The sequence below is a fragment of the Phyllosticta capitalensis genome, assembly GCF_038381095.1.
Source record: "Phyllosticta capitalensis strain CBS 128856 chromosome Unknown BKA78scaffold_5, whole genome shotgun sequence".
In the NCBI taxonomy this organism is placed as follows: domain Eukaryota; kingdom Fungi; phylum Ascomycota; class Dothideomycetes; order Botryosphaeriales; family Phyllostictaceae; genus Phyllosticta; species Phyllosticta capitalensis.
Window position 1 is genome coordinate 1,762,274 of NW_027117443.1, and position 20,206 is coordinate 1,782,479.

A 20,206-nucleotide genomic window follows, 5' to 3' on the forward strand; every position below is an offset into this window, starting at 1 on the left:
TAGCCGATGGATGATGGTGTTTTGTAGCGCGAGTCGTGTAATTGGCTGCTGGAGATGATGGACCCGCACAGCCCGCAGTGCATCCTTGCTGGGCTGAGGGTCCAGCGAATCCCCGTTTGCTCAATTGTTAATGAACAAGAGCACCTGCAGGTACGTACCGCATATCGTTGTTGCCTGCCAGAAAATCAAGAATAAGCCAAGCTCCGCCTGCGTCTGACGCCGCTGCCTGTGCCACAAGTCTTTCTACTTTTTCTGTGCGCCATTGAAGTCATGATCCACATGCCTCGTCTTGGCACTTACCACGGTGCATCAGAGCAATCTTGCTCCCGCACGCACAACCCACCCTCCTACGCCTTACACCTCCCTCCCATTCTCCCTGCGGCCCTGCTGCTGCTCTCCTCCCTTGTGTCCTTTCCTCCCTGCCGCCAAACTTCCGCCACCCCGCGCCGCGCCTTTCCTTTTAGTTCATCTCTCCCCAAGTCCTTCTCAGACTTCGACATTCCTTCGTTGCGACCCTCGTCCCACCCTCGACCATGTCTGTTGATCCAGTTTCAGACACTGCCGCTGGCGCCCTTGCCCCAGGAGACCAAATCCCCCCAAACAATGTCGGAGGCTCCAATGGCATTGGCACTGGCCCCCAGGTCATCAGCACATCAGCCGGCCTTCAGCTGCAATCTGGTCCTCTGCTCAACTTTAAGCGCATGAGCAGTGTCGCAACGGGACGTCCCACTTGGCATGGCAGTGTACTCATCGTGACCACCCCCGGCCAGCAAAAGCCAGAATTGCTGTTGACCGAGCTTGGTCCCGTCAGTGGCGCCACGCCGCCTACCGAGTCTGGCGCGCGCCGCTTTGAGGGCTTCTTGCTCTACGAGGATGCTCAAAAGGCCTTCTGGCGCTTCGCAATCGACCTCCCCTTTCTCAACTACGAGGCCCGATGGCAGTACCACATTCCAAACCTGCACCCCGTGCTGGGCGAGCACGCCGGCCACGACGTTTCCACCCGCGCCTTTGCTGTTCCGTCCGTCTCGCAGTCGATGCGCATCCTCTTCCACTCGTGCAATGGCTTCTCAGTCGGCACCGACGTCGATGCCTGGTCTGGCCCGGCCCTCTGGAACGACGTGCTGCGGAACCACGAGCAAAAGCCCTTTCACGTCATGCTCGGTGGCGGTGATCAAATCTACAACGACGGAGTGCGCGTTGACGGCCCGCTGCGCGCCTGGACCGACATTTCGAACCCCAAGAAGCGCCAGCACTACCCTTTTAACGAAGAGCTGAGGGAACAGTGCGACGAGTACTACTTCAAAAACTATGTGCGATGGTATAATACGAAGCCATTCTCGGATGCCAATGGACAAATTCCGCAGTTGAATGTTTGGGACGATCACGACATCATTGACGGCTTTGGTTCTTATACCGACCATTTCATGAGATGCGCCGTCTTCCGCGGCATTGGAGGCGTTGCCCACAAGTGAGTTGACAACTTTTTTCTGGAGAAGGATGGCCTTGTTGCTAGTCTCTGTCGTGATTGGTCAATGGCGGCACAACATCCCGGTCCACTGCTAACACCATCTCAGGTACTACCTGCTTTTCCAGCATCACCTTGCTCCCCCCAAGAGCACGTTTACCACGGATGACCCCAAGACCGTTGAGCCCGGCACCGATGGCACCCCCGCTGACCCTGTTCAGATGAGGGATACGTTTGTTGCCGAGGAGCCAGAAGATGAAGAGTCTTTCATCATTGGCGACAGCCCTGGCCCATACGTCGAGGAGCGAAGCCGCTCTTTATATGCTCAACTTGGTGCTCGTATCGCCTTTCTTGGAATTGATGCGCGCACGGAGCGCACCCGCCACCAAGTCAACTACCCCGAGACTTACAACAAGATATTCGCGCGCGTCGAGAGGGAGTTCTCCACCAACCCAGAAATCAAGCACCTCGTCCTCCTTCTTGGTGTGCCAATCGCGTATCCTCGTCTGCAATGGCTCGAAAATATCCTCCAAAGTCCCCTGATTGCCCCCATCCGCTTGTTGAACAAGCGCTTTGGTGTTGCGGGCAGTCTATTCAACCACTTTGACGGCCAAGTGGACATCCTCGACGATCTTGACGACCACTACACGGCCCATCAGCACAAGGCCGAGCGCAAGGAGCTCATTCTGCGCCTCCAGGAAACCTCCAAGAAGTACGGCGTGCGTGTCACGATACTGGGCGGAGATGTCCACTTGTGCGCTCTTGGCCGCTTCTACAGCAAGCCGACGCTGCAGATTCCCACTGAGCGCGACCACCGCTACATGGTCAACATTGTCAGCAGTGCCATCACCAACAAGCCGCCACCGCAGCCCGTTGCCAACCTGTTGGCGCGCCGCAACAAGATCCACCACCTCGACTCCTCAACCGACGAGACGCTTTTGGAGCTCTTTGACCGCCAACCAGGCTTCACACCCGACGGCAAGGACGAGCAAAATGTGGGCCGCAAATCCGGCGAAAAGAACTTTTGCACCATGCCTTCGCGCAACTACGCCATCATCGCCGAGAGCCACGATGCATCAAGCACATCCGAGCCCCCCAGCACGGCCAACGGCTCTGCCACATCCGCCGGCGCGCCCGCCTTCCACACCACCAACGGCGCCCTCGCGCCCCCGCAGCCCCCCGGCACGGCAAACGGCTCCACCCACGCGCCCTCGGACGCGTACACCGGCTCCCTCCCTAGCACCGCGGGCTCCGAAGCCAACGGCCACGTCGACGGCGCCGCAGCTTCAACTCCCAACGGCAACGGCACCCTCGATGTCCCTACCGGCAAAAAGGTCAACCCCCGCCGTGCGCTGCATGCTGGCGAGAAGGGCGCCGGGTCGCGCCATCCGGCGGCCAGCGGCCTCGCGCCCACCCGCTTGGGCGGCCCCAACGGTCTGGATGTTACTTTCCGCGTTGAGATTTCGAACAAGGATGCCCAGGGCCATACGGATGGGTACGGTCTTGTTGTGCCGGGGTTGGAGGTTGAGAAGTAGGCGGGTGGTGTTGGTTGATTGAGGGAGGGAGGGAGATCAGTGACATGATTTGAGACTGAAATGGATTGGAGTTGCGAAGAGGTCGGAAAAGGAAAGGGAAGAAGAGATGGTGGAAGAATGGAAGAAGGAGGAGGAAGATAGCAGGGCGTTGGTCTTGTCGTCGTCGTTGTCGTTGTCGTTGTCGTACCCTACCTACGGAGATACCCCCACCCTTGCGTTCAGCGGTTATTACCTGGTTTACAAAAGGCAGCTGGCTGGCTGGCTGGCTGGCTGGCTGGTCGGTCGGTCGGTTGGCCTGGCCTGGCATGCCTACTACTTAGAAACCCGCATACGGACGCTCTTAATATCGTAATTCGTATAGCTTATTAGCATAGTAGCACATCATAGCATGTATGAAGATCTTTGTAATTCTTTGATCTGGTAGCGCGGAGTCTGGTGTAGTGAGTGTAGTGAGTGCACTGGCTGGAATAACTCGTAGTCTCAAGTGACTCCCATTGACTCTTGAGTCGTCAGTGGCTTTGTTAGAACTTTGGAGGCGGCGGGCGGCCACAATTGTCTGGTGTCTCCCCAAAAGAATGACGACGAGACGACTCCAAGGCGTGCCGCACGGCAACTGTGCCCGGTGCCGGTGCGGTCCGGGCTGAGCAAATGCTCACTGTGGCCTGCCTCCCTCCCTGTGGCTCCCTACCTTTTCTTTCCGTGAGCTGAAAGCCTCCAAACGCCCAAGCCGTAGTCCTTTGGATGGGGGGGGGAGGGTCAAGGTGTCTAATCACTCCCTATGTACATGTATGTATGCATCGTGAACTTGCAAAAATTTAGGTAGGCACTTGAAATCCACCTGGCAAAAACGACCAAGCCAGCGATCGCAACTACGTACGCGTACAAGGAGTGCTCGAGCACCCCCACACGCCCCGCTTTGGCGTTGTCGCCATTGCATTTTACGACTGAGGCTCAGGGGCGGGTACTGTGTGGCCATGATGGAACCTTGCATCTGGTGGTTGTCTCTCACTCGAGCAACCAGAGAAGTCATCACACGGAGCAGACTGTAGAGCATGGGCACAAGGAGGTATCATAGTCCCACTCCCTAGCATCACGTGCGCGGTCTTTCAAACACGTCGTTCATGGACTTGGAAAGCCGTCTCGCGCCCCGGTTAGAGATGAGGATGCATCACCGGCCCTAGTAGCGTTCTATAATTGTGTCTCTCTTGATTTACACAGCTTCTCCCACATTATTCGGCGGCCGACCACGTACGTCTCGTTTCCGTCAATCGGGAGTACAGCTTTGGTAAGCTTGCAGGTGGTTGTGGGGAGTGAGTGAGCGGGTGGGTGTATCAAAGCCTTCCTTCCGCTGGCGGCATCTTCATGATGAATTCCACTGTCATGGTGTAGAAGAATAGGGGCATGATTGACCACCACTGTGGTAATTGGGACTCGAGAATCGCATGGAGCATGTCTTGTTGCTGGTTGCGGTTGTAATTGGGATGCTGACGAATGTTGGATTTTGAGCTTGGGACCCGTGTTCTGCCTGCAACGCGGTGCATGCGAATGGTCTGCTGTATTTGCCATGATAGATAGTATGTATTCTTCACCAAGATTTTGCTGAATTGTTGAGTCTTTGAAATCTTGCCACATCGGAGGCTTCGTGGCTTCGGTGGTTTGACACTTTGAATTTACACGTGGCATTTTGCATTTACTAGTACAGAAATCACTGAGTGGATGAGCATGTCATGAAGAGTTATTGTGATCCCGTTACATTTCATTTCTTTCTATGGAGAGTGAAGAGGGGGAAAAGTGTCGATTTTAAGCGGACGACTGAACCAGGACGAATCCCTAGGGAGACGCCGAGACGAATCACAAGGACCGCCAAACCAACATCGGCCGAGGGCAGCAGAGCTGGGAGAAGAAGGGAAAAAATGTCGATTTTGGACGGACGACTAAACCGTTGGAGGAGAGTCTCTACAGACCACAAGGGCCCGTAATGCTATCGGCCGAAGCCGAAGTCGGGAAAGAGAGGAGGGGGTTTGGCGGAAAGAAGAAATGGGGAGCGAATGTCGATTTTGTGCGGACGACTGAACCGCCAAAGGGAATCCAAGAACGGAAGCCCAGGACACCACCAGCTCAAGCACAAGTGACCGTGTGGCCACTCGCAGCCCTTGTGATGACGACCATTTGTTGGAGTAGAAGGCGAAAATTTTTAAAAGTTTAAAAAAGACGAGTCCCTCGGGAAACGCCGAACCGGTCGAAGACGGCACCGGGAAAAAGAAGAGGGGGGTTGGCGGATAGAAGAGCAGGAGAGCAAATGTTGATTTTGGCCGGACGACTAAACCGGGACACCACCAGCTCAACCACAAGTGGCGCGTGCCACGGCCCGAGGGACGGCACAGCGCCTGTGATGACGGAGATTTGTCGAAGTGAACAAGACGAATCACAAGGAGACGCCAGATCGACCGAGGCCGAGGGAGCGGAAGAGGAAGGGGTATTGAGCGGATGGAAGAGAAAGGGCGCAAATGTCGGTTTTGAGCGGACCGACTAAACCGACGAAGGGAATTCATCCGGTAACATGCGAATGTCCGTGTGAGGTAAGGTTGTGCGCATATGAGGAAGGGAGAAGAAGTGTCGGTTTGGGGCTGTGTTTGGACCGACAGAACCATCGGCACGAGACCGCCCTGTTGCTTTTCTTCCCCATCTATTCTTCTTCTGACTCTTGCTCTTTGCCCTCTACTCTTGTTGCTCGTTGAGATTGTATGTACAAGACAGTAAGAGAAGGAGAGCAAGCGTCGGTTTTGAGATGGTGTGGACCGACTAAACCGACGGAGTCCTCTGAAGGGAAGATAAGTGTCGGTTTGGGGATAACTTTGGACCGACTAAACCACCGGTGCGCGGCCGCCCTGTTGCTTGAATCTTCTCCTGTTGCTTGTTGTTGTTCCTTGTCGTTGTTGCTTGTCGTTGTTCCTTGCTCGTCGAGGTTGTATGTACAAGGGAGTAAGAGATGGGAAGCAAGTGTCGGTTTTGAGATTTTGTGGACCGACTAAACCGACTGCGTGCTGCTTAAGATGGCGATGGACTACGCAGAGGGGACGGGAGTGTATTGACAACGACCGTCCTCGTCGAGGTTGTCGACCGTGGAGTGTGGGCGCTGCCGTTGTTCGATTGAGAGGTGTGCAAGTGTCGATTTTTGGCCGGGCACATCCAAAGAAGAACGTGAAAGGGAGAATGATTGAAACTCTCGCCCCCGGTTTCGATTTACTCGGGCGTGTCCGGAGACGACGAATGATGAAGAGCGGATTGAGCTTTTCAACTCCCGATGGTGAGGTTCAGTACATGCGGCGCACGCTGTAAAGTTTTGTGAGACTCGCTTAGCCAACTTCCGCGTCGCGTTTCAAGTCGTTTCGCTTGCCGTCAATTGGTTGGGAGCAGGCGGAGGGATTCAGTTTCGGTGCCGTCGATAATGAGTTGAAAGGGTTGAGAAGGCCAATTGTTTGTCGGGCGCGCTCAAAGTCGATTCATGGGCGACCAAAGCCTGAGAGGACGACTGAACCTGACAGGTCCCAGTTTCGTGAAAGTAGAAGACAAAGACTCTGACAGAGCCTCCGAAATCCCAACTCATTGTTGAGCACTGTGATGACACGAGATGTCATCATGTTGACGCATGCTGGTCCGAGGATTGATGGTACTTACGTTTGAGAGCAATTGGAAGCGCAGAAAGCCACCGGCTCAATGAATCACTCGTAACGCGTGGCCGAGGCGCGAGGAATCTCGCAGGCCTTGTGATGGCGAACGCTTGTTGAAGTAGAAGACGATTGGTTGTTGAAGCAGAAGACGAGTATTTGTTGGAGTAGAAAAGAGACGGACCTCGAGGGAACGTCACATCAACCCGAGTGGAGGCTGCAAGAAGAAGTGAAGTCAGCTTGATGACGTAGAACGGACGGGGGAGTTGTGCTTGCTCACAGGTTTAAGCAATGGTAAGCGCGCAGCGCAACCGGCTACATAAAGGTGAAGACGTCTCATGGGACGCCTTGACTATCTCGACCAAAGTTGAGGCCTTCAGGGAAAAGAGAGAGTCAGCATGGTGCTGTAGAGCCGCCCGAGAATAGAAGCTTACCAGAGATCTGAAGAAGAAACACGAATCACAAGGAAACGTGAAGCCAGCCGTCGAAGCCGTCAGTTGCGGGCGATGGTAAGCGACGGAGCGCCAACACCTCGAGCAGTCACAAGGACCGCGGTGCTCTGGTCCAAAGTGCGTGGCGAGGTTGTCGAGCGGAATGTGTCTTGGAGGAGGAAAAGAGAAGAGCAGTGAGAGAGCGGGCTGGCAGCAGGCGCAAGCAGCACCCGCCGCCAGCCGGGAACGAGAATGAGAAGGTGAGTCCGCGATGAGAGGAGCAGAGGTTGAGGTTGAGGAGGAGGAGGAGGAGGAGGAAGATGAAGAGGGTTGGGCAAAGAATGCGAAAAGTGGTTTTTAAAACATAGAGCGAGAAGTGCGCGCCACTAATCCCGAGTGGGAGGGGTGGCTTCCAAAGTCGGGCGCGCAGGCAATCGGGCAAGTGGTGGGCAGAATGCGCAGGACCTGACCGAGCCGATGCCCTGGGTGGTGACTGCCGTCGCCCACCGCCGGACTGCTTTTCAGGTACGCCTGCAATACAGCTAAAAAAACAACTTGAGAGAAAGATGCTTGGCAGGACTCCGAAGACTTCACCCTGGAGATGAACACCAATGTATGCGTCTATTTCTTGCTGCTGCTTACGTCTTGCTCCTCCCCCAGAGGATCCTGCAGCGTCTCCTTCTTTTACTGTCGGCGGACAAAACAGAGCGATATAAACTGCCGTTGAACAACGCGTGAGGAACTGAAAGGAAAGGAAAGGTAGATGACAACCGCTGTGTGCAGCACATAGATCAAGCCTACTTGGGACATGACATTGATTCAAGCCGACCAAACCAAGACTTGATGGAATTCTCACATATTCCACACTTTATGCTTAGGTTTTGCGCATCCTTATGCCCTCTCAATGGACGCCCACTGTCATGAAAATAATAGCTTACGCTCACTGGTATTTAATTCAACGACATCGAAGAGAAAGACACATCAAGGTCCGACTAGTTAGTCTTTGGCTTCTTGGTGCCATACTTTGACCGCGCCGTAATGCGGTTACCAACACCTCCCTGTTGCAGCCTGTCAGCCAAAACGCAGCAGCGAATGTGGAGTGTGAAAGCATTCGTACCAAATCCATAGCACCACGGACGACCTTGTACCGTACACCAGGGCAATCTTGGGCACGTCCGCCGCGCACCAAAACGACCGAGTGCTGCTGGATGTTGTGTCCTACAAGTGAACCGGAACCGTTAGCCTATGCCAACCAATGCCTTCCTCTTTCGATTCTCCATAACCCTCTCTTGAACGACCCAGATAGCATCGACCCACCTTCACCAGGAATATATGCCCACACCAAGTTGCCGTTGCTAAGACGCACACGAGCGACCTTGCGCTCTCCCGAGTTGGGCTTCTTGGGCTTGGTCGTGCCGACCTTGAGGCACACAGCCTTCATCTCCGGACGATCTGCTAGTTGCGGCGAGACGGGCTTGCGGAAGGGTTGCGGCTTGCGACATTTGCGGCGGACTTGGTTGTACGTTGCGCCGAGAGTCGGCGTGGTGCTGAACTCGCGCGCGGCGTTGCGGAGAGCTGTTGCTGCTGTGGCGGCGATGCTAGTGCTGGTAGTCCGCGGAGGGGCAAGTGGGCTTGTCCGGAATATTGGGGCGACGGCGCGCACGGCAAGATGCCGCGAGAAGATGTGGTGGAGAGGCATTGGCGTTTGGATTGGATAATAGTCGTGGAATTAGTCGTTGTTGGAGGAAGCTTTTGGCGGAGGTGAGGGCGGTGAGACAGTTAGCGCACGAGCCAAGTAGATTTCGTGACTCGACTGGGGTGACGGCGGGGATTCTTTCAATCCATTGACCTTGACAGGACGCGACCTCAGACTCTCTTGTCCACCCTACCCAGACCTCAATCCTCCAGCACACGACCGATTCACCGACCGAACTGCTCCTTCCAAAGTCACTGTCGCGTCCTACGATCACTCCCGGTACACCTGTGCGCGCACGCTTTTGATATCCACAGGGAGCATTCGTACAGCTCAACGACCACCATGGGTCTCCCGCAAGCCTCTTTGGGACCGGGTGCCAGCGCCGCCAGCTTCGATATTGTCACCAAGTATCGCACTCTGCTGGCTGAAGACCCGGACATGACCATGCCGATTGCCGCTATTCAAGCTCTCGTAGCCGCACTCTCATCGCACGACACCAGCACGACTACAGAAACCATGACCCTGCTCGCCGCATACATCGACAAGCTCAAGACGGGCGTCCCCAACCAAATTTCTCTTTCTGCTGGAACCGACCTCTTCCAACGATTCCTCTCGCATTCGATCAAGCCCGGCGCAGACGCCGACTTTGCGGCGGTGGTGCGCCATATGCTCTCCAACGGACAACTCTTCGCAGAGAGGGCCAAGGCAGCGCGTGCCAAAATCGCCAGCCGCGGCAAACATTGCATACGTGACGGACGCACGATCATGACCAAGGGCGCGTCTCGTTGCGTGCAGGGCTTCCTCGAGGACGCCGCCAAGGCTAACATCCGGTTCCGCGTTATCTACATCCTGTCGTCCTTGAACGACACCAAGGGTATGGACATGGTGACGTCGTTGCGCACGCATGGTATCCCGGTCGCCACGATTCCGGACGCGGCCGTCGCATACACCATGCACAAGGTCGACTTGGTGTTTGTTGGCGCCGAGGGCGTCTTGCAAGACGGCGGCATCGTCGCTCAGTTGGGCACGCACCAGTTGGCGTTGCTCGCCAACACCAAGAACAAGGAGGTTTTGGTGTTTGCCGAGAGCCACAAGTTCGTTCGGCTTTTCCCTCTTGGGCAGTTCGACCTTCCCATCGAGCAGAAGGCAATCCGCTTCTACGCCGACGACGAGGAGGAGGCGGTTGAAGCGTGGGGTAGCCGGAGCGGCGGCCAGGATCTGCCGCCACAGCTTCGCGAAGAGATTGAAGCACGCGAGAAGTTGTGGGCATCGGGAGCAGTCGACAACGCTGTCGACTACACGGTAAGCGCCTATGAAGACTCCTTGTACACTCCATACTGACTGTAATAGCCGGGAAAGCTGATTTCGACTATCGTGACCGAGGGCGGCATGATGACTCCCTCTGCAGTCGCAGAGGAGTTGTTCAAGATTTGGTTATAAGCCCTCCCCGTAGCTTACAACCTGATTCCCATGAGATCTTCGCGCCTCTCTGGCTCCTTCCCAACTGACCAATGAGCCGAGAAGTGTACTATACTTTGTATACTGTTCATTGACTCTCTGATTAGGAGCCTCTTCCCGCTCGCTCCGCCCGCCGTCGCTAAGGGCATCGGCATGGGCTTCGTGGGCCGGCTCCGCGACGACGAGCTCGACTAAGTCGATTCGCGGCAGCCAGGGAGTCATCAGGGGTTCGTGTGCGGGGAGATGGCCGAAAAGCGGCTTGACATGGTGTATGGCGTTTGCGTGGACATGGGGAGTTATCGTGACTACTCGCTTGTACTTGCTTTTTGGGAGTGTCGGTGGGAAAAAGAGGGCACAGGGAGCATTCATGGGCACTGTACGAAGACATAGAGAAGTAGACGCTTGCTGACGCGGACCACGCCGAATACCACTTGTATCATATCCACTTAGTCTACCTATGCTGGCTGTTCTGCTTGCCTGCTTGGCTAATCGTCCTCCAGGACGCCAATCACAACTGTCGGGCATTCCCACAGCCTGCCACGTATGGCAGTGCTTGTACCGGCGGCGTCTGTGTGCATGGAGACTAGAATACACAATAAACCATGATCATGAACATCATATGCATCAAGGCCGAGCGCGCCGAGCCCTTCGAAGCGTCCCGTCTCCGGGGTATGCGCCTCTTCACAAAGCCACAAAGGCAACGCATCAGTCCCGTGGCCTCTTCCCGTCCATCCCTTCATTGGGACGTGATCATCTAGCTCATCGCATAGCGTCGATCGAGGAGCAAAGATGCCCCCAACCCGGACGCCCGGTCGCAAGTCCAGGATAAACACAGGCCGCCACAAGCACAAAGCGACGCGGGCAAGCAGCTCTCATGTTCTCGAGCCAGGCATGGTTGTGCCACGTCCTTCTCCGCGTCCTATTCAGCAGCTTTCCGATGCCGCTCTACTCAGCCATGGCGCGTCTAAGCAGGACCCGCTCCCTGCTGCTGCTGTTGCTGTTGCTCCTCGTCGGCGGGGTCGAGGGGCTCCGGGTACTGCGTGCGCAGGTCGCGGATGACGGTCTAGGGCGCTCGCGTCAGTCGCAAAGCCAACATGTGGGATTTTTGTTTTGGGTAGGATGGGATAGGATGAGGCAGGACATACGGCTAGAGCTTCGGGGTTGACGCCGTTTTCGATGAGCGAGATGCAGTAGGACAGTTGGGTGCGGTCGAGTTTGGTGTTCTGCGGCGGTGGTGGTTGTGTTAGCCTAGTGGTCTCCGGTTCCTACTGGATGGCGGGATGCTTGTATAAGATGGGCCAGAGTTGCGCGTGTCTAAAGGGCGTGGGATGACTGCAATTGTGGAGAGGCGGTGGAGAGGGACGTACGAGCAGCGTTGCTATCTCTTCGAGAATATCGACGACTTCGCGCGCGGCCTGGCGCTTGTCGGCTTCGGTCGTTGGTGGCATTTTGGCGGGAGGCGGAGACTGCGAGACGGGCTGATGAGGTAGAGAAGGGTTTGAGCTGGTGGAATGGCTGATCGATTCAACGACTAACTTTGCGATGCGTCGAGGCGTGGTGGTGAGCGGGCAGCGCAACCCACAGGACGGGAGGACGCGGGGCGCGTAGCTGGTCTGTGCGTCCAAACCCCGACGGTCGCGCCAGGGGGCAAGAAACCGAAAAATCAGGGGTAACGGAGCAACAGTTTCCCCGCTGCCGAACCAGACGTCGGGCCTCCATGGATGATGTGAGACTGACGCCATCGGCCTGGACCCGAAACTCCATTACCGCATTGACAAGAATCCCCATGTAGATCACTTTTGCCATGTCGATTCTCGATGACACGCATCGGGCAGCCGCTCGCACATCGACATTCAACTTGGACATCAAGATTGGGAGATCTGGAATGGCCCCATTGTTTGACATCACCTGCCGTGCGCAAGTGGACTGAACGGTAGACATCTGACGTCGCCATGACTGGATGACGTGCAGCTGCTGCGGCGGGTAGGTGAGTGTGGCGGCGTCAGGGACAGGAGGGAGAGGGTACAAAAAAGGGTCTTGTTCTCATACTTCGGTTCTCCATCAATCAACTCATCAATCAATCAATCAATCCTCTCTCACATCTCTCTTCTCTCTCAACTCGAGAAACTCCACGGAACAACCTCAACCACAACCTCAACACATCAACCCACCAAAAACCACAATGGCACCCACCAACGACGCCTTCCCCGCCGGCGGCTCCATCACCGACATGGCCGCCACGGGCACCACGACCCCTCAGACAGCCGGCAAGCAAAACACGATCCCCTCTGTGCCGCGCCCCGACCAGTCAGGCGAGAAGAGCGAGCTCAACCCCATCGGCGCCGGCTCCAAGGGCGCTGCCGTCGACAACGCCACCGACATCCCTCGCAACCCCGGCGACACGGGCAAGACGGGCGGCGTCATTACCGGACACGGCGATCAGCTGCCTGCTAGCGTCGAGCAGAAGCACTTTTGATTTCTGAAATCTCAAGCTGGAGGATGAAGGGAGGATGGATGGATGGATGGATCTGTGGTAGTATTGGAAATCATGTGAGAGGGCGGGAAAAAGGCGCCAGGAGTAGGCGTCACATTTGATACCTACGATTAATGATTACGGCATCATGAATCATTTCAACCAATCAATTCAAACACTCAAACAACAACTCCCCAATTGACTTGGCGCAACGAGTGACTTGAACAGCCACAGGCTCATCATTTCCAGATCCCAGGGGGTGTTATATTCCTCGGTACTATAAGTACGAACAAAAAAATCGCGTTGGCAACCGGCCTGCCTATGAAAGGACACACCGTGGAAACAAGGTTGGGAAAGCAGGCTCGTGTCATCATTGCCATCTACCAGCACCGTCCAAGCAGCGCAACGACAGAAGCCCCGCCGATTAGACAGTAAAATCAAACAGACCAACCGGCTCCGCCCCTCCAACATAAAAGTCAAGAGAGGTAACACCGCCCGCCGCACCCCAACTCCCTTGCTCCAGGTGCCCAATTTGTAAGGAAAGCTCCCGAAGTGAGGGAGACCGACATCTTCTATCCGAGCGCAAAGGCAAGGTGGATGGGCCTGCCGCCGCCGCCGCCGCGCCACGTGGTCATCTACAAGTGTTTTGTTCATCCAGTCGTTTAAACTTCCCGTCGCTTGGTCCTTGTTGTGTGAATCTTGCTGGTTGCGCGTTGCTGGTGCTTTGTTTTTCATGACGCGTCTCTGGCTGTCTTCGCCGCTCTACGGCGACGCTCTGTCGTTTTGCTCGGCCAACACATCACGGCATTCCCAGGCCAAAGAGTTCGAATAGAAGGGGATTTCCTTCGGCCGCGAACCACCCGATGCCTTTTCAGCATGTCAGCACAAACTTGAAAAGACAAAAAACCGTCACCACTCACCGGTGTACACAATCAGCTTCGTCACGACCTCGACGTCGTAGCGCACGCGCGGCCGTTCGAGCTTGGAGAAGATTTCACGGTCCTCCTTTTCCTCGTCTCCCTCAATCCCTCCCTCAGCCTTGTCGTCAATGGCCTCGCCCTTGTCGTCCGAGCGCCTGGGCGTCCCCGCGCCGTGGCTGGAGGGCGGCGGCGACGGGCTCGGGTTGACAGAGTCGGGGTTCGCCGCGCCCATCATTTGCTCGTACGAGTGCACGCGCGACGACATGGGCGTTGGCAGGAGATTGACGCCAGCGGGCTTCCCCAGCGTGCTTGACGACGTCGATACGGCCGCGGCGTCTGGAGAGGCCTCCGTTTCTGGCCGCCGGCTGGGAGAACGGCTGAGGCTGGGTTGCTGCGCTCCATTGGCCTCGGCGTCCATGCTCTCGCGCCGTCGCTGGTGACGGTATGCTAGAGTCTCGTACGCGTCGGCCATGGATTGTGGGCCAACGGAGATGGCGCGTTTGCGCGGATGTCGAAGATTCGTCAACATAGACGGAATGTCCGAGGCAGATGGGATGACGTGGTCGTCGCCGCGGAGGTTTGGCACGCTCGTGTACTTGCTGGCTTCGAGAAAGAATCGACGTGGCAAACTCATGCGTGTGCGCTCGAGGATTCGAAAAAGGGGTGGAAGGACTCTGAGAAGCGTCGGCTTCGCGACCCCCCGCCAGGCAAAGATGATGAGCACGCCCAGAAATATACGTATGGTAGCTTTGATGTAGCCAATCTCTTGGATTGCAAAGGGAATGGTCGAGGGAATGGGGGTGGGTAGCGCAAGGGGTGTCTGAGCAAAGTGCCAGGAGGCCAATTCCACGCCAATGACGACACCAGCAAAGCACACGCTGTCGTCGAAGCAGGGACAGTCGTCTGCTGGTTCAGGATGCACACGGACAAGGACGAGGATGACGAGGACGACAATTATCAGGTTTGTCATGCTCTCATCGCATACCCAGTGGTCGAACTGGTTCCCAAACGCGAGTTCGACTACTCCCAGTGCGGCGCCGAGCGTTGTGCCAACGATGACATCAAAGAAGCCGTGCATGCCGCAGTAGAGACGTCCAAACACGATGGAAAAGGCGTACCAGTAAAAGCACACCTTTAGAATGGTAAACAAGGTAGAGCCATCGTCACCGGTATGCAGCATATACAGGGCATATATGGCCACCGACACGGCATTGGTAGAGTGCGTCGACGGAAAGCCGTACTCTAGGGCAGCGGAACCGGACATGGTGATGCGCTGCAGCGGAGGGGATAGAGGTCTCGGGAGGCAGAGCATGTCTTTGACGAAGCCGCTCCAAAAGACGCCCGAGGCGAGCACATGTACCATGCTGCAAGTAATCAGCTCAGCTCCAAGCCACGAGCCAGCAAACCTACGCCTTGCCCAGATTTGAAAAGCCACACCAAAAGAGAATGGGCAGCATGACCATGAAGAAGGTGTGTGTTCCCAGATTGGCAGTAAAGGCAAAGTACGAATCGAGGGCGGGGGTGCGCAGGACGTCTTGCATGTAGGCCAGATAGGGCGTCTCCCAGCGCACAATGGGAATCAGGCGGCAACGCAGCGAGTGGCGCCATTTGGGGAGCCGGTTGGCATCTGACAATGGTCAGTCAGGGCATGAGATGCAGGTGGTGGACGCACAATGGTCGAGGTTGCGCATGCCAGCATCGTAGCGCTGCGCCGTCATTGCGGGAGGCCCGGCGGAGGGAGAGGACGGGCAGGCGGCTCCATGCGCTGGGCCGGGCATTCAGCGAGGGTGGTGGAGGCCGGAGAAGGCGAGGTGAGGTTCGGCGAGGATTGAAGAATTGGACCTGAGATGTCTGCGAATGGCCGTGCGCATGGTGTTGGACGGGCCTGGCGGACGAGGCCCGGGGGTCCCGTCAGGCCGCAGAAACGGGGGGTCCAAGCGTCAGATTAGACCCGCACCCGCAGCGCTCCCGTCCCCGTCCGGGTGACATGCGCCAAGCCACAGTTGCTATGCCAATCGCCCACGCCGTCAACAACACCATAACCAGAACACATATCTCGTCGTCTCCCCCTCGACGCCCACGCTGTCTGTCTCGACTCGACTTGGCGTCGCCTCCCGTCTCTGTCCGCCGTTGACCCATTTTCATTGTGAATATTCATACTCTGCGCAACACCAAAAGTCGCATAGTCAACAAACGCCATTGACCCCGCCGCGCGCACTCTCTACCTCCCCCACCCGCCATCATGGCCGTATCTGCCGTCCAAAACTACGACTACTTGCGCCGCAAGAACTCGGAGAAGCTGCCGCCTCACCCTCCATCTTCCATGTCGCGCAGACCAGGCCGTTCTCCGAGCAAGAGGCAGAGCAATGGCACCGTCAGCTCCACCGTCTCGTACCGCACCACGGCGACCGCGCCCGAGTCCGTCAACACCATGATCACTGAGCCGCCCGCGTGGTCCAAGAAGCTGGTCGTCGTCGGCGACGGCGGCTGCGGCAAGACGTGTCTGTTGATCAGCTACAGCCAGGGCTACTTTCCCGAGGTCAGTTCGACGCCGTACCCGCCAGTTGAACGAGGCGCTGACGAAAGCCGTAGAAATACGTCCCGACCGTGTTTGAAAACTACATCACCCACACGCCGCACCCGCCGACAGGCAAGATGGTCGAACTGGCGCTGTGGGACACGGCCGGCCAGGAAGAGTACGACCGCCTGCGGCCGCTCTCTTACCCCGAGACCGACCTCCTCTTCGTCTGCTTCGCCATCGACTGCCCCAACTCGCTCGAAAACGTCATGGACAAGGTAATTCCACCTTAATCCCATCGCCGTCCCCCGCACAAGCTCACAATTTGCAGTGGTACCCCGAAGTGTTGCACTTTTGCCCCACGACGCCCATCATCCTGCTCGGCCTCAAGTCGGACCTGCGGCACCGTAAGACGTGCATCGAGCTGCTCAAGACGCAGGGCCTGACGCCCGTGACGCCCGAGCAGGGCCGCACCGTCGCAAACAAGATGGGCGCCACGTACATGGAGTGCAGCAGCAAGGAGATGGACGGCGTGGACGACATCTTCGACGCCGCCGTCACCATGGCCATCGGCGAGGAGTGGAAACCGAACGGCGGCGACGGTGGCGGCGCTGGCGGCACTGGCGGCAACATGCCGCCGTTTGGTGGGCGCAAGCCGAGGAAGAGCAGGTGCAAGATTCTCTGAGAAGCTCGCTGCTCATGGCTGAGCCTACCTCTTGCTGGGCCGCCGCTTGCTTACACTCTTGACATTACGACACGATGAACCGACGTAATGACTTTCTCTTGGCTGGGTACGGGATGGATGGATCGGGTAGGACTGACTGGAAGGGATAACGGAACGAACGAAGGACCACGGTTCTACGAGTAGTAGTCGCCTAGAGTGCTTCGACTCTGGCAGGACAGTACGGGGGAAGACGGGATCGCAGTGATCGCTTTCGCCACAACACCACGGCTGGAGGAGCGGACACTGCGGAGGCCAAGGAAGACATACGGACGGAACGAATTGGACGAATGGGCTTGTCTTGTTTTGATTTGTTTTTTGAAATTTTTTTTATTCTCTTCTTTTACACACACAACCACAAACCCCTTTTCCACCAACCACCATCACACAATCCACTGCGCACGACACCTTCACCACTACCACTCAAACATACCCCACACACCCCCTCTCTCCACAACACCCTCCTTTGTCTCTCTTTTTCTCCCTTTTCCATTCTCTTTAGCTACGAACGTTGCTACTGGTCTGGCCGCTACCACTACTACTCTCTGTGTGTATCGTAGTTATTAGGGCGCGTCGGCGGCGGCGGCGCAGATGCCTGGGCGTCGGTCGGGTAGTTTTCTCATCATCATATGTCATATACCATCATCACAACGAGTTCCATGCATGTCGTTGCTTTTGGTGAGGGGTGAAATTGAATGGACGAAGAGGTTTGGTGGTCATGCCGGCGCAGTTGGCTGGAGATGAGTCGTGGTGGTAGGTAGTGTGGGCAGTGTAGTGGGTAGTGGGTATCTAGGTATTCTGCTGGCTACAAAATTGGGGAAGTCGACTGTACAACTTCATAAACAAGCCATCCTCGTCATGTCTTACCACCACTTCCTCCATCTATCCCTCAAGCTACGCCACGCTCTCGTCCACCTCCTCATCCTGTTCCTCGCCCCCTCCTTCCGCCTTATCGTCGGCATCGGCACCGCCACGCTGCTGCTGTCCCTGCTGGCCTTGTTGGCCCGCCTGCTGCTGCGATTGGTTTTGCTGCTGCTGTGCGCTCATGACGTTTTCAAACTGTGACCACAGCGCTTCGACTGAGCCGAATTCGTTGCCGACCTGTTGGCGTGTCGGTGTTAGCGAGAGGGTTGAGGGGAGGGTGAGTAGTGGGGAATGGTGGAGAGGAAGGGGGGTAGTGAAGAGAGGTAGGGAGATTGGGAGGAGGATGGTGAGAGAGGAGATTGATGGGAGGACGCAGATGGCTGTCCGTCAGTCCGTCAACCCGTCCGCCTGTCAGTGCTTGGTGGCGATGAGTAGGGACGCGTGTGGTCTCGGACAAAGGGCCATTCGCGGACCAAACAAGCTGTCTAGCAGGCTGGCCATGCTCCAATATGGACATGCATCGGCGTCGCCGACCCAGCTCGAATGGAGTGGGTGTACCGCGTCAAGTTGTTGCCACTTGCACGCTGCGCCACGCCTGATCGACGTGCTCGAGCACCGCGCGGTGGAGGCAGCAGAGCAGCACAGCCACAACGCAAAACCAGCGAACCGCCCGCACATGATCAACAGACGACGCAGTCGAAGATGAGAGCAAGATTGCAGGAGGGGTAGTTTTTGCGTGGGTGAAAGCAAGACGGAGAAAGGTGCGCATGGCGAGAGCGGCGTTGGGCCAAACCGCTGGCTGGTCGACTTGTGAATGAAGCGCGCGCCTGGGCGGAGGACTGCGCTTTCCTTTGGCCCTGTCCAGTTGGCAACGCGCAACGGCAAAGTCCACATTGTGCGCTGGCTGTGGAGATGATGGAGATGCGGACCGGCCAGCCAGCTAGCTAAACCATTTGATCAAACACACCGCTCCGTCGCCGCAGACGTCGGCGGGATACAGCGGACTGACCGGTGTTGAAGGAAAGAGTGAAAGAGGAAAGGATCGAGAGTGACGGTGGAGCAGTGTGGACTGACAGGAGGGCAAGAGGGTAGAGAAGAGTGACTTGGAGATGAAGGGAAAGTAAACTTACCGCTATAACACCCTCGAGACTGCGGTTCAGGCGGTTGATATTTTGGAGGACAGATTCAAGACTCTGTTGGTTAAGACGCGTTGGTTAGCCTTTGCTTCTTCATGCTAACCAGCCCCTCGCTTTCTTTCTGATCTTGCCAGCCATTTTGGGTCGTCTTCTCGGCTTGCTGCCGCGTCTTCAGGACTCAATCAGAATTTAAAGGCGCTAGAAAGCAGACCACAATGGCACCGCCAGCTTTTGTGACCACGCTCCTGCAAAACGCAACGTCGTCCCTCTTCCGACGCGCCACGGCGCGACTTGCTCCTCTCGCCTTGACAGCAGGGACGCGCATTCTTGCGAGAAACAAGACTGCCACCAAGCTTTTGCGCCAACTCGACCTCCCACTCTTCACATCTCTTAAGACCTCGGGCAAAATCGCAGCACCAAGATGGCCAGAAGGAAACCGAAAAGCAGCCGCAAAAAGGAACAGGAAAACAGAGCTCTTACCACTGCAATCTCGCCAACCAGCGCTTCGCGCTGCTGCTCAAAGTACGTCTTGCCTCCACCATTGCCGTTGCCATTTCCCTCGGCCATTTTCCCCGCCTCTGTTTTCTCTCTTCTCGCGTCCTCAAAGTCTCAACGCAACGCCCACCAGCTTCGACTGACGGCTTATGTTCTCGCAGGCCTCCTGAAACAATGCCTTCCAAGCCTTGTTCACACGCGCTTCCCCTTACCAGCAGCAAACCACTTGCCGATCAGCGTGCGGCTCGGCTTCGCCTCGCTCGACAGCGTTGACGTGCGGGTGAGCGGGCACTGGTGGTGGCAGCGGCGGCAGCAGCAGCAGCAGCAGCAGACTAGGGGTACTGCGTCAAGTTTACTCAGCTACGGCGGCGGCGGCGGCAGAGGTCCTCGTGGGAGCGTGCCAGCAGCAGCAACGCAGGTGGCCGGGCGGTGGTGGTGGGGCTGAGGCAGCAGCGGCGCGGGACCCGGGTCGCAATGAGGTAGGATGCTTGTGGAGGCGACGCGTGAGAATGCGGCGGCGGCGATGATGTTGGGCAGAGCTTGCGAGCGGCTGAGAATTGATTCGATTGCGCAGAGGTGTGCCGTTCGGTGGTTCAGCACCTGGGTTTGGGTGGTAGGATGCGATTCGTGGGAGGTTGGGTGTTGCCGCTTCGTAGGGCAAAGTAGCGGTCAATCAAACGCAGATTGGGTACAGTAAATGCACTGGTAAAAGTCGCTGACGCGTTTGTGCAAAAAGCGGTTGGAGTCGAGGTTGGAAAGCGGTTGTTGTTTGGGCTGGACTTTTGGACTCAAGCGAACGCGTTGTTATCGCTCGGCTTATCGCCGA

At 56.7% G+C, this 20,206-nt stretch overlaps 11 protein-coding genes across 11 annotated transcripts; 4 read left to right on the forward strand and 7 right to left on the reverse strand.

Annotated features, from left to right (window-relative positions):
- Window positions 1–231: 231 nt before the first annotated feature.
- On the forward strand, window positions 232–3,259 carry BKA78DRAFT_336811 (uncharacterized protein). Its single transcript, XM_066890239.1, has 2 exons — window positions 232–1,468; window positions 1,575–3,259. Exons 1-2 carry the CDS (start codon window positions 534–536, stop codon window positions 2,998–3,000), a joined length of 2,361 nt encoding a protein of 786 aa, XP_066744527.1. The 5' UTR covers window positions 232–533; the 3' UTR covers window positions 3,001–3,259.
- Window positions 3,260–4,735: 1,476 nt separating this feature from the next.
- On the reverse strand, window positions 4,736–5,810 carry BKA78DRAFT_138725 (uncharacterized protein). Its single transcript, XM_066882715.1, has one exon. It carries the CDS (start codon window positions 5,649–5,651, stop codon window positions 4,935–4,937), a length of 717 nt encoding a protein of 238 aa, XP_066744528.1. The 5' UTR covers window positions 5,652–5,810; the 3' UTR covers window positions 4,736–4,934.
- Window positions 5,811–7,623: 1,813 nt separating this feature from the next.
- Window positions 7,624–8,798, reverse strand: BKA78DRAFT_336812 (mitochondrial 37S ribosomal protein uS12m; the record flags this gene model as incomplete). Its single annotated transcript, XM_066890240.1, has 4 exons — window positions 7,624–8,157; window positions 8,217–8,317; window positions 8,417–8,651; window positions 8,763–8,798. The coding sequence occupies 4 exons, from the start codon at window positions 8,796–8,798 to the stop codon at window positions 8,092–8,094; spliced, it is 438 nt and encodes a 145-aa protein (XP_066744529.1). The 3' UTR covers window positions 7,624–8,091.
- A 155-nt stretch (window positions 8,799–8,953) lies between these two features.
- Window positions 8,954–10,701, forward strand: BKA78DRAFT_314846 (translation initiation factor eIF-2B alpha subunit). Its single transcript, XM_066888495.1, has 2 exons — window positions 8,954–10,097; window positions 10,146–10,701. Exons 1-2 carry the CDS (start codon window positions 9,138–9,140, stop codon window positions 10,233–10,235), a joined length of 1,050 nt encoding a protein of 349 aa, XP_066744530.1. The 5' UTR covers window positions 8,954–9,137; the 3' UTR covers window positions 10,236–10,701.
- On the reverse strand, window positions 10,183–10,977 carry BKA78DRAFT_138751 (uncharacterized protein). The gene has a single exon (XM_066882716.1). The coding sequence runs from the start codon at window positions 10,776–10,778 to the stop codon at window positions 10,230–10,232; it is 549 nt and encodes a 182-aa protein (XP_066744531.1). The 5' UTR covers window positions 10,779–10,977; the 3' UTR covers window positions 10,183–10,229.
- Window positions 10,978–11,217: 240 nt separating this feature from the next.
- BKA78DRAFT_352962 (mitotic-spindle organizing gamma-tubulin ring associated-domain-containing protein) lies at window positions 11,218–11,701 on the reverse strand (the record flags this gene model as incomplete). Its single annotated transcript, XM_066891458.1, has 3 exons — window positions 11,218–11,316; window positions 11,399–11,476; window positions 11,621–11,701. 3 exons carry the CDS (start codon window positions 11,699–11,701, stop codon window positions 11,218–11,220), a joined length of 258 nt encoding a protein of 85 aa, XP_066744532.1.
- Window positions 11,702–11,961: 260 nt separating this feature from the next.
- Window positions 11,962–12,970, forward strand: BKA78DRAFT_314848 (uncharacterized protein). Its single transcript, XM_066888496.1, has one exon. The coding sequence runs from the start codon at window positions 12,436–12,438 to the stop codon at window positions 12,727–12,729; it is 294 nt and encodes a 97-aa protein (XP_066744533.1). The 5' UTR covers window positions 11,962–12,435; the 3' UTR covers window positions 12,730–12,970.
- On the reverse strand, window positions 12,814–13,548 carry BKA78DRAFT_138756 (uncharacterized protein). Its single transcript, XM_066882717.1, has one exon. The coding sequence runs from the start codon at window positions 13,459–13,461 to the stop codon at window positions 12,898–12,900; it is 564 nt and encodes a 187-aa protein (XP_066744534.1). The 5' UTR covers window positions 13,462–13,548; the 3' UTR covers window positions 12,814–12,897.
- BKA78DRAFT_352964 (sphingosine-1-phosphate phosphohydrolase-like protein) lies at window positions 13,526–15,364 on the reverse strand (the record flags this gene model as incomplete). The annotated part of the gene is made up of 4 exons (XM_066891459.1): window positions 13,526–13,593; window positions 13,647–15,010; window positions 15,057–15,273; window positions 15,319–15,364. 4 exons carry the CDS (start codon window positions 15,362–15,364, stop codon window positions 13,526–13,528), a joined length of 1,695 nt encoding a protein of 564 aa, XP_066744535.1.
- Window positions 15,365–15,888: 524 nt separating this feature from the next.
- Window positions 15,889–16,849, forward strand: BKA78DRAFT_352965 (P-loop containing nucleoside triphosphate hydrolase protein; the record flags this gene model as incomplete). Its single annotated transcript, XM_066891460.1, has 3 exons — window positions 15,889–16,185; window positions 16,239–16,442; window positions 16,496–16,849. The coding sequence occupies 3 exons, from the start codon at window positions 15,889–15,891 to the stop codon at window positions 16,847–16,849; spliced, it is 855 nt and encodes a 284-aa protein (XP_066744536.1).
- A 930-nt stretch (window positions 16,850–17,779) lies between these two features.
- BKA78DRAFT_352966 (DASH complex subunit Dad1-domain-containing protein) lies at window positions 17,780–19,452 on the reverse strand (the record flags this gene model as incomplete). Its single annotated transcript, XM_066891461.1, has 3 exons — window positions 17,780–17,986; window positions 18,880–18,942; window positions 19,366–19,452. The coding sequence occupies 3 exons, from the start codon at window positions 19,450–19,452 to the stop codon at window positions 17,780–17,782; spliced, it is 357 nt and encodes a 118-aa protein (XP_066744537.1).
- Window positions 19,453–20,206: the final 754 nt, after the last annotated feature.

Coding starts and splice junctions, on each gene's coding strand:
- BKA78DRAFT_336811 (XM_066890239.1), top strand. CDS start 534: ATGTCTGTTGATCCAGTTTCAGACACTGCCGCTGGCGCCCTTGCCCCA. Junction 1,469..1,574: donor ATTGGAGGCGTTGCCCACAA/GTGAGTTGACAA, acceptor ACACCATCTCAG/GTACTACCTGCTTTTCCAGC.
- BKA78DRAFT_138751 (XM_066882716.1), bottom strand. CDS start 10,778: ATGCCCGACAGTTGTGATTGGCGTCCTGGAGGACGATTAGCCAAGCAG.
- BKA78DRAFT_314848 (XM_066888496.1), top strand. CDS start 12,436: ATGGCACCCACCAACGACGCCTTCCCCGCCGGCGGCTCCATCACCGAC.
- BKA78DRAFT_138756 (XM_066882717.1), bottom strand. CDS start 13,461: ATGAAAAACAAAGCACCAGCAACGCGCAACCAGCAAGATTCACACAAC.
- BKA78DRAFT_314846 (XM_066888495.1), top strand. CDS start 9,138: ATGGGTCTCCCGCAAGCCTCTTTGGGACCGGGTGCCAGCGCCGCCAGC. Junction 10,098..10,145: donor ACAACGCTGTCGACTACACG/GTAAGCGCCTAT, acceptor TGACTGTAATAG/CCGGGAAAGCTGATTTCGAC.
- BKA78DRAFT_138725 (XM_066882715.1), bottom strand. CDS start 5,651: ATGGTTCTGTCGGTCCAAACACAGCCCCAAACCGACACTTCTTCTCCC.